Genomic DNA, 13,859 nt, shown 5'->3' with positions numbered 1-13,859 from the left:
TGGCCGGGGCTGCCCGGGGACACCCCGCGGAGCCCAACCGGGGCCCGGCGGCACCGGGATCGGGTCCTGCGCTGGGATAAACCCGAGGAGGGGCTGCTACGGTCAGCGACAGCCTCCCGGGCCCTCACCAAACCTCCATAGCGAGGGTTCCCCCACCCGCCACTTCCAAAAGCCACAAAGAACACCTGAAAATGACAGTGAAGTGTCTTATTTTTTTCTTAAAAATATCTACACTGCTGTACATATACACATTACTTACATTACAAAAATCCCAGAGAAATATTTGCCGTATCAGCTATGCTCTGCTCATTTCCTTTCCTTTCGAAGCAGCTTCCTTTGGGTCAAACGGCATTTAGATCCGTGAGGGACCAAATAACAGCTACAGACTTTTGGCAGAATTGTCAAACATCACCCTCCAAACCCACACCTGAAATGGTGATAGTACGATCAGGATTCTGTCTGTTAACTCCTGTAGCTTTATCCAATTCCATTAAATTAACTCACATGTGAATTTGTCCTACTCCGATTTTTAAGGAGTAACAAAAATAGGTCTTTCGCTCTGTCGTATAAAGAGCTCAGACACTCTGCACAGTGTAAAAAGCAGTTACCACCTAGCATAATTTGGTTAATAATATACAAAAATGATACTAGTCAAGGTGGAGAGAGAAGGAAAAGACCTGGCAATACGTTAAAAATAGAAGACAAGGGCTCACGAGTTCTCCAGCAAAGGTTCGCTCGCCACAAACGCATTCACAAGGCTAGAAGGTCCAGAACACGCCGTGGGCAGCGGCACAGAAATCCCGGCACCACTTTGGGAGCCGGTAACTGTGTCCGCGTGAGCAGGGAGTCTGTGCTGGAGGTCGCTCACCTTGGGGAATAAGTGTCCTTTGAACTCCTGCACGGGAGCAGAGGAAGAACGAGTTTCATCTCTGCATAAAGTTTTTTTCCAAGGCAGCGGGAGTTCTCTGCAGGGAGTGGATGTTGCGTTTCACCCGCTCTTCCAGGGTGGACGTAGATGCACTCTCTAGTTTCAAGCGACTGCGGGAAATTGAAGCAAAGAAAGAAATCAGAACTTCTTTCCAAACATTACACCATTTTTTAGTAGGATTCATCCTCTCCAAGTCATCTACCTTAATCAATCTCACATAGAAAACAGCAAATCATTCTATATTAAAGTCTGCACAGAAAGAACCGAAGAGTTTTGAGACTGGCTTGTAACAGATTCAACGCCTTGTTTAAGGTCAGTGCTCAGAAATGTATTTTCAGTAGCTCTCAAGTCTCCTCGTGCCGCCCCAGTCGCCTTTGCCACGTGCACAAGGGACTGGGAATTACCAGCTGCCTTTAGAAATTAGAAATGGTTTTATTTCTTGTTGAGCATAGGTTTCAGTCCCACCAGCTCTTGGCACACAGACTCCCAGTGGACTTGCAGGCCTAAAACTGTTGGAAGCAGCTAAAAACAGAGAACATTTTAATACCTGTGTGTAAAACACTACTAGGCCTTTCTACGGGATGGCAAAAAATAACTGATCACTGTTTTCTGAGTCTGACAGTCAAGGCAATGATAGAAATAGTTATCTTCTGGGTTAAGAAGAGGATTTGGGAACAGTAGATGTCACTAGTTCTACCAGACAACACAGCAGAGTCAGATTTTTATACTGCAATCTGAAACACCTCAAACTTCCAGGCCATCACTCACTCCTCTTATTTCCCTGGAGTGAAAACGCAGATAATAAAACACTCACTTGAAGAATTTCCCATCTCGGGAGTCGAGTTTCTCCAGCTCTCGCTCCAGCTCCTCCTCCTTTCGGTGTTTCCTGAGGTTGTTTGCTCTCTCCTCATCCCGCCACTTGGCGTTTTCCATCATCTCCTGGCGCTTACGCTCCAGTTCCTCTGGAGAAATCTTCCTATTTGTGTGGAAAACGCCACTGCTGGGAATCAACAACACTGGGCCCCAGCCCCCCTCACTTCCCATTCTTTAATGATTTATAATCCCTCAAATTAGGGGTTTTGAACGTTGGCTTTTTTTTTTTTATTTTGGTACCCAATCAGCAAAGCACATCTGTACAGGTCTAAACATTCTGCTTTACCCCGCCCCTGGCAAGATCTGTTTTCCTCCTCTTTGTAGCCTCCTTGGTTTTAATTGAGTGGTAAGATGATGCTGGCAAGGTCATATTTTCCTGATGACAGTGAAACAGAATGTCCAGGAGACAAAGACCAATTTCATGTCACCGCCTTGCACATGGAGAACCATCAGCCATGGGAGCTGCTTTGCGAAGTCATCCAAGGCATTAACTAACACTCGAGCTCAAAAGCACCAAGCCGAGCGCTTTAAGACTCTCTGCCCCATTTTCTGGACATCCAACCCAATTGATTTTCATTAACAGAATAAAATTTGGTTCACTCAGCTGTTTCACCAGCCCCAGAGCCACTTCCACCCAAAAGCACAGGGACAAATCTCGCTTACCGCGTGTAGCCCGGACTGCGCTGTCGCCGGTAGCTCTTTTTAGGGGAAGGGCTTCTTGGTCTCCCCTTCTCCTCCCGACTACCATGTCTGTAACCCAGAAACACTCTCATCAGGACAGATAAACACACATTCTCACACCTCTAAACTTTCCCCGCGCTTTTTTGTACACGTTCTGAAACTCAGACATCCCCCATTACGCAGGATTGTCACCTTTCCATTCAAAAACAATTCTAATGACTCAATATACTGTAGATTTCCATATGTCTTTTATATACTTATGTCGATATATCCATCTATTTTTACTCAGTTTCAATTATTCCATCAGCAAACAATAAATACTTGGTACCTGATTTTATCAGCATTTAGTAAAGATAATTCAACCACAATAAATACATCTTAAAGAGATTCGCCCAAAGACAGGAGTCACTAAACCCAAGGGGTGCACCTACAAAGGGGGGTCCCAAATGAAGGTGCAATTGCAGACAGTGTGTCCCCCCAAAGAATTTCTGGGCTCTTGTACAACTGCACAGCTCCCGCCTTTACACCCAGGACTGAGCAATAACGAGGCCACAACATTGAGGTGGTAGGAGGAGACGAAAAAAAAAGACGGATTTTGGTTCTAGAGAAGCCCCCTGGCAGCAGCCCTGGGTTGACGTCACACAGATTCAGCACTCACTGTTTGCTGTGTCTAGAAGGAGATCTCGACCCTCCGCAGCCAGATTGTTCCAAATTCTTCTTGCCGGAGCGTCTCTGAGGAGAACGGGACGGGCTCCTGGACCTGGAGCGATCACGGTGCTTGTGGGGGACCCTCTCCTGGGGAGCTGGGAAGCCCCGGGACCTGTGGCTCTGCTCTGAGTCTCTAACCTGGAATTCAAAAGCGGTTTTCAGGAGAGGTGTCTCGAAACAACAACGTGAGGCCACAGAGAAGACGCCAGACCAGGCTAAGCGCAGGAAGGTTTGTGCTGACTCATCTCACTTCCTAGGTTTTTATTAAAACCTGTGTCTAAAGAGATTATTTCTGTACAATGTTCAGCAAATGAACCTGTCAAAATAGTCGAGCAGAGTATTTGAAAAGAAACTAAGTAAAACTTAATTTGAATTCAGAGCAGACAAAAGTCCCAGCGGGATCTGCACAGCTTTAGTTTCAGGGCTTAGGTGGTCCAGATTGAATCTGAACTTTATTAGATCACGTTCCCCTCATCATCCTCTTCCAGCCAGTGAAGCTGCCTTGCAACAAACTACCAAAAACCCCTGCTCTTCTCTAACTCAGGGCAGCTGTGGAAAATACACATACATACTTGTAAACCATATCCTGGGGCTTTGGGAGGAGCTGGTTTCCAGGAGGAACTGATCGTTCTCTTCTGAGACCTGAACAGAAAACACAATAGTACTTTTGAAGCAGATGAAGTTTAAGTTTTTGACATTAAGATGTCATTAAAGTAATTAAACAACGCAAAACCAACAAAGTAACAACACAAAACCAACAAAGTAACACCACAAATATTTAGGCCAATTAAGAGGATTAATTAGAAAGATAAAACTAAAAGAGAAGACATGAAAAACAGGTAATTTAACCAAGAAACAAGGTATTTGTACTACAAAATCTGAAAACATACTTGTCTTTGCTCCACTCCTCCTCACTGCTGTCGCTTTCACTGCTAGAACTGCGCCGGCGATGTTTCTTGTGCTTCTTCTTCTTCTCTTTCTTCTTCTTTTTCTCTTTTTTATCTAAACTGTTTTGCAGCTGTAAAGAAAGACACCATCTCATTAGTACTAATTACTGTCTCTACGCTTGGGCAGTCAGTATCACAGGGCAACATAACAGAGTTCGCTGTGGAAAGGCTCCTGGAACAAATCTAAAACCATTTAACAAGGTTTTCTCTCAAAACTAAAGAGCTTATCACTCTGTGGTACTAAATCAACAAATAATCACTAGCTAAAAAAAAAAAAACCACACCAGAAGAATAAAAGAGCACTAAATTGGAAAGGAAGATGGATTAATTCCTGCTGAGAGACTAATAAGGAACCTTCTTCTATAATATCCGGGTTATAGAAAGTTGAATTTATTCTGTTTTTCTGTTAAAGACTCAGGAAACGGAACTCAGTTCCTTTTCCTAAACAGTACTAATTTTGACCTTCAATCGTCTCCTTGGCTTTATGTTTTGAGTCTGTAAAGGAGCACTGAGATACACCTACCAGTTGTTTGATTTTCTTCATTTTAACAGGATTATTCAAAACCTCTCTCTTCTTTTCTTCCTCCCTCTTTCTAAAGAAAAAAAAAATATATATTAGTATCTTCGAATAACTGAGAAGATGATATTTTCATGAAAGACACCGATCATGTGCAAGCTCTAAAAACATAAAAAGCAGAAGAATGGGCAAAACTAGATGGAACTAAGAAGGAATCTCTCTTTTTCTTCTCCACTTAAAGAGTGCAACAAGTAGGATAAACAAAAAATTGTTCTTTTACCATCAATCTGCCTACAATGCTAATAAATACCCGAACTCTTAGAGCAGATCAGATAAATTCATGTCTGCATGAACGGGGGAGCTAAGACAGTAGAGATGAATCAACGTGGAATAACAATCTTTGCACTTACAATGGCTGCTGACAGGCCAGAGCTCACCAAATTCAGACGCCACTTTCAGAAACAGCCACACGAGAGTCTTTACAAAGATCAACCAGCTCTCCCACCGCTTTCAGCCCCACATTTCGTACCTTATCATGAAAAGCGGATCCTCCCGGATTTTGTTGGCCATGTCAAGGACAGAGTTGGCCCCCGACTTGGCGAAAATGGAGCCTGGGAGAAGCCCCGTCTCGCTGGAACAACCCGCGTCCTTATCCTCCGCCTTCTCAAAGATGTATTTGTCCACGGGGCGACCCATGAGATACTCCTCTCTGTTCACCATGCCCCCGGGACCCTGGTACATCCACTCCAGCTTCTCTTCTCGCTTCCTATTGCAAACAACAGCATCTTATTTTTGGTTTCACAGTTCTAAAGTTAAATTTTAAGGCACTGGCTTATGAAGATGAGTGGAAATGGCTCTCACAGGGGCACCTGGAACACCTGCACCCCCCATCACACAGAACATATCCCCGGAGGATGCCCAGGTGAAATGAAGAAAAAAAAGCTTAACAGTAGAGTCAATGATACTGTTAAGTGGCATTCTTTATTTTATCAGTGCTGGGGAACACTGGGGATCATCCTCCAGAAGTGCTTCAGTGACCGGATTCCTTGAGTTGCTTATATTCACATAATTATTACATATGCGTTACAATTTTTGAAAATTTGGACATAGAACTATACTAAGAAATAATTGATGATGCTAGTTATAATTGTTTAGTTTCTTACTTACAATACACCTATTATTAGTTAAATATAAACTAAGCACTCTGCTTCTAAACAATGTATCACTTAATCTTCTGTCTCCCTCTTGTCATGCAGAAGGATCTAAAACTTGAAAAATATCCCCTCGTTTTGCAGGTGGTCAGAAAGCATTTCTCTCATGTCGATTGCTTAACGATGCGTTAAGTCTTTTATAACTTAATCACAGTGTACGTGGATTTGGCAGCTTCTCCTCACAGGGCAGCTCCAGCCCCTCACCTGACAGTGCCCATGTCCTCGGCGTATCGCTGCATCTCCTCCCGCGCCCGCTCCTCCTGCAGCTCCCGCTGCAGCTCCTCGATCTTCTTGCGCTCGGCTTCATATTTCTGCTCGGCTTTCCACACCTTCTCCACATTGCGCAGGGTCTGAGGGTGCCAGCTCTTCTTCAGGTTCTGCAAGGGGGGAACGGGGAGACCGGGACCGTTAAACAAGGGTCCCCACGGGCCGCCCCTCGCCGGTGGTCACGGGAAGGGCCCGCTCAGCAGCCCGGACAACGGGAACGCTCGTTCCCACCTCATCCAGACCCGCTGGGGCCTGGGGAACGGCCGCAGGCCCCGGCCAACCCGCGCCTCCCGGGCCCGGTGCCCGCTGCCACCCAGCCCGAGCCCAGGCCGGTCCCCGCAGCCCCGGGGAAGCTCCCGGCCCCGCTCGGCCCCTCTCAACCCCGCTCGGCCCCCCCGGGCCCGGCTGCTCCTCACCAAGTCGCCTCCCCCCATCGCGGCCGCTTGCTCCGCCGCTACCGGGCCTGGGCGTGCGTCATCACCGCGCGCGGGCGCCGCTCAGTGTCGTCACTTCCGGCGCGGCGCTGAGGGAAGCCGGCAAGATGGCGGGGGAAGGCGGCACCGGGACCCGGTGCCGTTCGGAAGCGGGGGAAAAAAAAGGAAAAACAACCCAAAACAAACTACAACAAAACCAACCCCAAAGTGTTTAAAGCGTTAGCGGGAAAAATCTGAGGTAAAGGAGACGGCTGAACGGCGTGGAGCAGCCGGGACCCCCTGTCCCTGCGGGCGCGGTGCCTCGAGCGCTGCCGGTGCCGCGAGGGCCCGGCCCGGTGCAGCGGTGAGCGGGCTGTTTTCCATCCCCCACCAGCCGCCGTTACCCGCAGGGGTGTCCCTGAGCGGAGGCTCCTCCCGGGCCGTGACACAGCGGCCGGTTCACGGAGCCCCGCGGGGTCGCGGTGGCCGCGGCGGGGTTAGAACCGGTGACCTCCCGGTTCCCAGCGCTGCGCGTTGCCCTCGCGCCATCGCCTCCCGCCGAACGCCCCGCCCCCCGGCAGCCACGCGCCCGGGGCGCAGCTCAGGGGCAGAGCCCCCGCCTGCGGGGCCGGGGATTACGAGTTCGAGCCCCGGGGGCGGCATACAGTGGTACTGCAGGCCAGAGCTGTCGTTTAGTAAAGCAACCACAAACTAATTTATACATGACAGCCCCATTTCAGTAAAGATCCCCTCTTCTAATGAGACGCTGCAAACATTGTTTACTGGTTTAATTAATAGTAATTACTCAAACAGGAAAAACTAGACCAGCAGCACCTCTGTTGCGCCTGCTTATTTTTGCGTACGTGCGCTCCTCAGAAGAAGAAGGGGAGAAATGTTAAGGTCTGTTTTCGTGCTTGGCAAAAGATGACGAAGTGATTTCCAAGACCTCAGGGGGGTAAGGACAACCCTCCATGGTCTGTCTGTGAGGAGATTCTGGAAGAAAAAGGGGTGAAAAAGCAGGTGAAGAGGGGGCACCTGGAGTTGAACCAGGGACCTCTTGATCTGCAGTCAAATGCTCTACCACTGAGCTATACCCCCTGCCTTCCCTCCTTCCACAAGGAGTTTTAAAAACATTTATATGGAGCAACTGTGTCCACTGATCAGATTCTTTTACTTGACAGCCCCCTCTGCACCGTAACGTGTCTGCCAAAGGGTGTACAGAGAATTACTGCAGAGAATCGAGAACAGAGAGGAGTACACGCACACAGTGAGTAGTTACACAGTGCACAACCGCTGCAGTTTCTTTATAGGCCTGGGCTCAGTTCCTCGAACACTGAAGCTCGCACATCAGCCCTCACTGCACAGCACAAGCTCATAAGACCCAAGACGAGCACTCCAGCTTCTTTTTGTGATGAATCGTGGCAAAAAGAAGGGTAAAGGAGAAGAAAAGAAGGGGGCACCCAGATTTGAACTGGGGACCTCTTGATCTGCAGTCAAATGCTCTACCACTGAGCTATACCCCCTGGGGTGCCTCATGCCACAAGGAAGTTTTAAAAACATTTATATAGAGAGACCAGTTTTTATACCCACTGGTCAGATTCTTTCACTTGCAGCCCCCTGTGCATATTACTGTGCCTGCCAAAGACCACAGAAACTCTTAAATATAATAAATCATGATAAATACAATTACTACAGAGCATTAAGAACAGATACAAGTACGCGCAGACAGTGAGTAGTTACACAGTTCACAACCCTTGCAGTTTCCTTATAGGCATGGGCTCCATTCCTTGAATGCTGAAGCTCAGAAACCAACATTCACTGTACAGCACAAGCTCACAAGACCTAAGACAAACTCTCCAGCTTCTTTCTATGACAAATTTGAGCAAAAAGAAGCATGAAGGAGAAGAAAAGAAGGGGGCACCCAGATTTGAACTGGGGACCTCTTGATCTGCAGTCAAATGCTCTACCACTGAGCTATACCCCCTGGGCTACCTCCCACCACAAGAGATTTTTAAAACATTTGTATAAGACAGACAGGTTTTATATCCACTGGTCAGATTCTTTCACTTGAGAGCCCCTTCTGGGCCATAATGCACCTGCAAAGGGTGTCATCAGAGTTAAATTTAATAAATTATTATAAATATGATTACTGCAGAGTATTAAGAGCAGAGATGAGTACTCACAGAATATGCAACACCTGCAGTTTCCTTCCAGGCAGGGCCTCTGTTCCTTGAACACTAAAGCTCTGAAACCAAGGTTTGCTGCACAGCACAAGCTCACAAGGCCCAGGAGGAGCTCTCCAGCTTCTTTCTGTGACAAATTTGAGCAAAAACAAGTGTGAAGGAGAGGAAAAGAAGGGGGCACCTGGAGTTGAACCAGAGACCTCTTGACCTGCAGTCAAATGCTCTACCACTGAGCTATACCCCCTGCACACATCTGTAACTCTTCAACAAAGCAACATTTTCATTATGTTCTTCCCCAATCTTTGACATCTCTGCCCCCCAGGAATCCAGTTGAGCAAATCCTGCTGCAGAAATCACCAGCCTGAGACGCAACAGCGGCCAAGACACCGACTCACCGCACTCCCACACGGAAACAGACAGACAGACGCCGTCTCTGCACGTTGTTCACCAGCTGACCTTGGCCCAGTTCCTCTCCAGCCAGATCTGCTTCCTCGTTGGCATTTGTTCTCTTCTAACAGACAGTAACTTGACACAGCAACTGCCTCAGACTCTGAAGTTTTCTCCACCATTTCTATCTCTTACTGTAACGCAAAAAAGAATGCATGGGAGAGGAAGCCGAGCTGATCTTCTCCGAGAGGCCAGTGAGGAAAAGCTTGTGCTGCACTTAACCCTTGAAGAACAGAACAATCTCTAGAGGTGAAGACAGAAGAACATTGTTCAGCCCTCTGAGACAGCAGAAGATGGGAAGCTGAGCTGCTCCTTCCAGCAAACTCTCCAAAAGCCCCAAAAAAGGTAAATTGTGAGGGGGCACCCAGATTTGAACTGGGGACCTCTTGATCTGCAGTCAAATGCTCTACCACTGAGCTATACCCCCTGGGCTACCTCCTGCCATGAGAGATTTTTAAAACATTTATATAAGACAGACAGGTTTTTATACCTGCTGGTCAGATTCTTTCACTTGCCACCTCTGGGCCGTAATGCACCTGCAAAGGGTGTCAACAGGCTTAAATATATGAACTATATATATATATGATGATAAATGTTATTACTACAGAGTAGTCACCACAGAGTGAGTAGTTACTCACACAATACACGACCTGTGCAGGTTCCCTACAGGCAGAGGCTCCATTCCTTGAACGCTGAAGCTCCGAAACCAAGGTTTGCTGCACAGCACAAGCACAGAACACCCAACAAACTCTCCAGCTTCTTTCTGTGACAAATATGAGTAAAAAGAAGGTTGAAGGAGAAGAAAAGAAGGGGGCACCTGGAGTTGAACCAGGGACCTCTTGATCTGCAGTCAAATGCTCTACCACTGAGCTATACCCCCACTGGCTTTTTTATTATTTCCAACAATCTCAGCAAACATTCACTAATTAATCCTGGGATGAAACAGCAGGTTCTGAAATACTTATCTCTTCCCTTGCAGCCACCTCGGTGTCCTCTCATGGGAATCACCTTCTTTACCTCTCCCAGCGCCTGATGGAACACAAGACAGAGCCCGCAGGCAGCTTTGGGGAAAAGCATGGAAAGCAAGCGCTCCAAACCAACTTTTTCTGATAAAAAGAGGGAGGGGGCGCCCGGATTTGAACCGGGGACCTCTTGATCTGCAGTCAAATGCTCTGCCCCTGAGCTACACCCCCACCCACAAAACCAGCCATGGCTCCTGTTGGCAGTGGCCAACGTCCTGAAATCCCAGTTCTATCTCCAAAATATCCCATCACAGAGAAAAACCACTGCTTTGAAACACCAACTTCACAAGACGGACCAAGACGCTCATTTTCAGGTGGTATTTTCCCCCACACCAGCATCTCCGAGCAGTTAAATCACCCATTCTGGAAGAAAACTCCAGACCTACAGTTTTGAGAGCCCCCACATGAAGGTTTCTTGTAGAACTTTCATTGACACCTCTCAGTTTCTGTCTGCACGTACCTGAACTGGATCAGGCTGTAATGCTAAAATTTAAGTCATTCCAGTGCAGCCCCATTCCAGGTGTTTTCTGTAATACAGGAACGGGCCTGAAAAAGAGACTTATAGGATATTGAAACTCCAAATCCCACTTTCCTGCTCAGTCCACGTCCACACAAGAAGGTCCATAAAAAGACTTCCCAGAACTCCCTCCCTGTGACATCGTGCCGCTCAGCGGAGGAAGGCACTTCGGCAAGAAAAACACCACGTATTTGGTACAAGGACTTTTTATTTTATCTCTACGAAGACAAAAGGCGTTCACGCGATGCTGCCCGCATTGGAGGCGATCCTGGGCCACAGATCCGCACACTCCTTGGCCACAGGGCCTGTGATTGCAGAGCCTGGAGGGGGGAAAAAAAAACCCCAGCATGTTAGAGACAGAGCAGGTGCAGAGATGTTCACACAAACACCAGTTCAGCCCATTTGCGCCAATTCTGAGCAGAATCTGGGTCCTTTTGCCCAAATCATAGCCCCAACCCACCACCCCTCTCCGCGTCCCCCAGGGTTCTCGTCCGTACCTTTCATTTCACCTTTATTATTTACTATCACTCCCGCGTTGTCTTCAAAATAGAGGAACACCCCGTCTTTTCTCCGGTATGATTTCCGCTGCCGAATGACCACTGCTGGGTGGACTGCAAAGAGAAAGGAGCAGCTCGGGATCGCAAACCGCCTTTTATGCAGCAGATACCCGAGACGCAGTTCTGCTGCAGCGTCTCACTCAGTGCACAGGTTTGGGGATTTTTTGTGGGTTTATTTGGGTCTGGTTTTTATTTTTAACCTCATATTTGCAGTGCTTCACTAAGACAAACTATAGTCAATAGTACCCTTAAAATTGACTACATAACACAGCTGCATCTACACTTGGACAATTCAGTGTTTTTCCACTCTCCCACCTTTATTTCCAGATATAGCATCAATTCACAGACAATATTCAGCAAGAACTCCTCCCTTCCCCTCCCAAGCACCAACAAATCCTTTTTTGCCCCCCCAAGACAGACTGTCCCACCACTGATTGAAATAAACAGCACAAGCTGCCACTTCACCCAAAAGCGATGCCTTTGCTCTGCCCTTCCACGACAACTCGCTGGGTCACTGCGCACAGACCCAACAAGTGCTTTTTAGGAGGGTGGAGGCGACACTCCAGAGATGCGGTTCCCGCTGTCTGTGCCAGTTTGAGAGAGGAATTGTCCTCCCCATCCCTCGCAGGAGGGACATGGTGGCACAGGTCGACTCTCAGCACTCACCCTTCTTCCTCAGCTCGGGTTTGCCCTTCTTGACAGTGGCCATCACCATGTCGCCCACGCCTGCCGCCGGCAGCCGGTTCAGCCGCCCCTTGATCCCCTTGACGGAGATGATGTAGAGGTTCTTGGCGCCTGCGGGGAGAAGTGCTGCCGTTAACCGGGGAAGATACTGCCCCAACAAATCACCGACTGACGCCAAGAGTACTGGCTGTGGCTTCCCTCAGAACAGACGCTGGTTCTGCTGAGGCCAAACCTCGAATCCTGGGGGCAGTTTTGGGCCTCTCATGCCAAGAAAGGCCTTGAGGTGCTGGAGCAAGTTGAGAGAAGGGAACGGAGCTGGGGAAGGGGCTGGAGCACAAGTGTGATGGGAGCAGCTGAAGGACCTGGGGGGCTCAGCAGGGAAACGGCCTCAAGTTGCGCCAGGGGAGGTTGAGGTTGGATCTGGGGAACAATTTCTTCCCCAAAGGGCTGTGGGGCATTGGAACAGGCTGCCCAGGGCAGTGCTGGAGTCACCATCCCTGGAGGGGTTGGACAGACGGACATGAGGTTCTCAGGACATGGGGCAGTGCCAGGGGTGGGGAACGGGTGGACTCAATGAGCTTGAGGGGCTTTTCCAACCAAAATAATTAAACGATTCTATGACACTATTACCATCTCCTTCCCCAACACCTCACTGAGCCACAGGTACAGACCTGAAGTCATCTGCAGAAAAAAAAACCTTTTTTTTTTACAACTCATTCAACAGCCGTTCCCCCTGGGTGACACCGGGCGGCTCCTTCCCAGCCCCCCGGCTGCACTCACCCGTGTTGTCCGCGCAGTTGATCACAGCTCCCACCGGGAGACCCAGGGAGATGCGGAACTTGGCACCGGAGGAACCTCCGCGTCCTGCGGGTGAAGAAAAGGATTAAAACTCCAGAGACTGAACGCAAAGAGGCTCCAATCCCACCTCCCCGGGGCGGATTAATGACACCTGCTGCGGCCTCCACTCCCAAACAGACTCCCATGCCGCTCCCCGGGCCCCGCTCCGCCAGCCCCCGCTCCGAGGGGGGCGATCGGGGCGCTGCCCGCCGCGGATGGAGCCGGATTCCATCACCACCCCCTCCCTGGGCCCGGTCCCCAGCTTACCTCGCTTCGACATCTTGGCGCCGGAAGAGGCGGAGGCGCGCGGGGCACGCCGGGATATGACGTCGCCCCGCCCACCGTCACGTGGCGCAAGCCAGCGCGCCTCAACGTGACGGCGGGACCCTCCGCCGGCAGCGCCCCCTAGAGGCGGCCGGGGGACGGCACCACTTCGGCTACCGGGAGCACCGGGGAGGGAACGGGCGTAACCGCGACGAAAATCGTTTGCTTTAAAAAATTTGACGGTTTGGGGAAAAAGTGGGGAGAAAAAATGAAAATAAGGGGGCACCCGGATTTGAACCGGGGACCTCTTGATCTGCAGTCAAATGCTCTACCACTGAGCTATACCCCCACGCGGTTACACAATGTATCGTGATCACTTATCGCGATTCCACCCGTGCGCAGCCGAGGGCGGCGACCGTGCGTGGAATTGGAACCGCGCGCGCGGGGTGGTGCGGGGTCTAAAAAAAAAAAAAAAAATTTAAAAAGGCAGAAAAAGGAAAAAAAAAAGAAATTTGGATGGCAGGGGGCACCCGGATTTGAACCGGGGACCTCTTGATCTGCAGTCAAATGCTCTACCACTGAGCTATACCCCCGCGTGGGAACGCCGGGCGCTCCGCGATCACTTACACCGCGCTCACGCGTGCGCTGTCCCCGTTCCACCCCGGGGGGAGAGGAGGAGGAGGAAGAGGAAGAAAGCGGGAAAGGGAGGGGGAAAGGAGGGGTGCGCGTGTGCGCGCGTGGGTGTGGCCACGCCCCCACGCGCGCCCCCGCCGCCCCGCCCCTTCCCCCCCAATCCCTATTTA

At 49.5% G+C, this 13,859-nt stretch overlaps 2 protein-coding genes, 1 long non-coding RNA gene and 10 other non-coding genes across 14 annotated transcripts; 1 reads left to right on the top strand and 12 right to left on the bottom strand.

Annotated features, from left to right (window-relative positions):
- Positions 1–188: 188 nt before the first annotated feature.
- Positions 189–6,660, bottom strand: CWC25 (CWC25 spliceosome associated protein homolog). The gene is made up of 10 exons (XM_065651077.1): positions 6,549–6,660; positions 6,070–6,242; positions 5,184–5,420; positions 4,661–4,730; positions 4,081–4,208; positions 3,763–3,832; positions 3,141–3,328; positions 2,465–2,551; positions 1,743–1,904; positions 189–1,038 (listed from the first exon to the last, which is right to left on the bottom strand). Exons 1-10 carry the CDS (start codon positions 6,564–6,566, stop codon positions 924–926), a joined length of 1,248 nt encoding a protein of 415 aa, XP_065507149.1. The 5' UTR covers positions 6,567–6,660; the 3' UTR covers positions 189–923.
- A 56-nt stretch (positions 6,661–6,716) lies between these two features.
- On the top strand, positions 6,717–10,940 carry LOC135998033 (uncharacterized). Of its 2 annotated transcripts, none has more exons than XR_010607512.1 (4): positions 6,717–6,804; positions 7,727–7,812; positions 9,051–9,520; positions 10,155–10,940. It is a non-coding gene; the product is annotated as an uncharacterized LOC135998033 (long non-coding RNA). The 2 variants fall into 2 exon arrangements; XR_010607513.1 differs by having other exon boundaries at positions 9,834–10,940.
- Positions 7,572–7,643, bottom strand: TRNAC-GCA (transfer RNA cysteine (anticodon GCA)). Its single transcript has one exon. It is a non-coding gene; the product is annotated as a tRNA-Cys (tRNA).
- TRNAC-GCA (transfer RNA cysteine (anticodon GCA)) lies at positions 7,997–8,068 on the bottom strand. The gene has a single exon. It is a non-coding gene; the product is annotated as a tRNA-Cys (tRNA).
- TRNAC-GCA (transfer RNA cysteine (anticodon GCA)) lies at positions 8,458–8,529 on the bottom strand. Its single transcript has one exon. It is a non-coding gene; the product is annotated as a tRNA-Cys (tRNA).
- On the bottom strand, positions 8,901–8,972 carry TRNAC-GCA (transfer RNA cysteine (anticodon GCA)). Its single transcript has one exon. It is a non-coding gene; the product is annotated as a tRNA-Cys (tRNA).
- Positions 9,531–9,602, bottom strand: TRNAC-GCA (transfer RNA cysteine (anticodon GCA)). Its single transcript has one exon. It is a non-coding gene; the product is annotated as a tRNA-Cys (tRNA).
- On the bottom strand, positions 9,984–10,055 carry TRNAC-GCA (transfer RNA cysteine (anticodon GCA)). Its single transcript has one exon. It is a non-coding gene; the product is annotated as a tRNA-Cys (tRNA).
- On the bottom strand, positions 10,297–10,368 carry TRNAC-GCA (transfer RNA cysteine (anticodon GCA)). The gene has a single exon. It is a non-coding gene; the product is annotated as a tRNA-Cys (tRNA).
- Positions 10,905–13,135, bottom strand: RPL23 (ribosomal protein L23). The gene is made up of 5 exons (XM_065651078.1): positions 13,060–13,135; positions 12,736–12,819; positions 11,938–12,066; positions 11,212–11,325; positions 10,905–11,034 (listed from the first exon to the last, which is right to left on the bottom strand). The coding sequence occupies exons 1-5, from the start codon at positions 13,070–13,072 to the stop codon at positions 10,952–10,954; spliced, it is 423 nt and encodes a 140-aa protein (XP_065507150.1). The 5' UTR covers positions 13,073–13,135; the 3' UTR covers positions 10,905–10,951.
- On the bottom strand, positions 11,689–11,821 carry LOC135998310 (small nucleolar RNA SNORA21). Its single transcript, XR_010607529.1, has one exon. It is a non-coding gene; the product is annotated as a small nucleolar RNA SNORA21 (small nucleolar RNA).
- A 198-nt stretch (positions 13,136–13,333) lies between the features above and the next one.
- On the bottom strand, positions 13,334–13,405 carry TRNAC-GCA (transfer RNA cysteine (anticodon GCA)). Its single transcript has one exon. It is a non-coding gene; the product is annotated as a tRNA-Cys (tRNA).
- A 172-nt stretch (positions 13,406–13,577) lies between these two features.
- Positions 13,578–13,649, bottom strand: TRNAC-GCA (transfer RNA cysteine (anticodon GCA)). Its single transcript has one exon. It is a non-coding gene; the product is annotated as a tRNA-Cys (tRNA).
- Positions 13,650–13,859: the final 210 nt, after the last annotated feature.

The sequence above is a fragment of the Caloenas nicobarica genome, chromosome 24, assembly GCF_036013445.1.
Source record: "Caloenas nicobarica isolate bCalNic1 chromosome 24, bCalNic1.hap1, whole genome shotgun sequence".
Lineage (NCBI taxonomy): Eukaryota > Metazoa > Chordata > Aves > Columbiformes > Columbidae > Caloenas > Caloenas nicobarica.
This window is presented reverse-complemented; position numbering and strand designations above follow the sequence as displayed.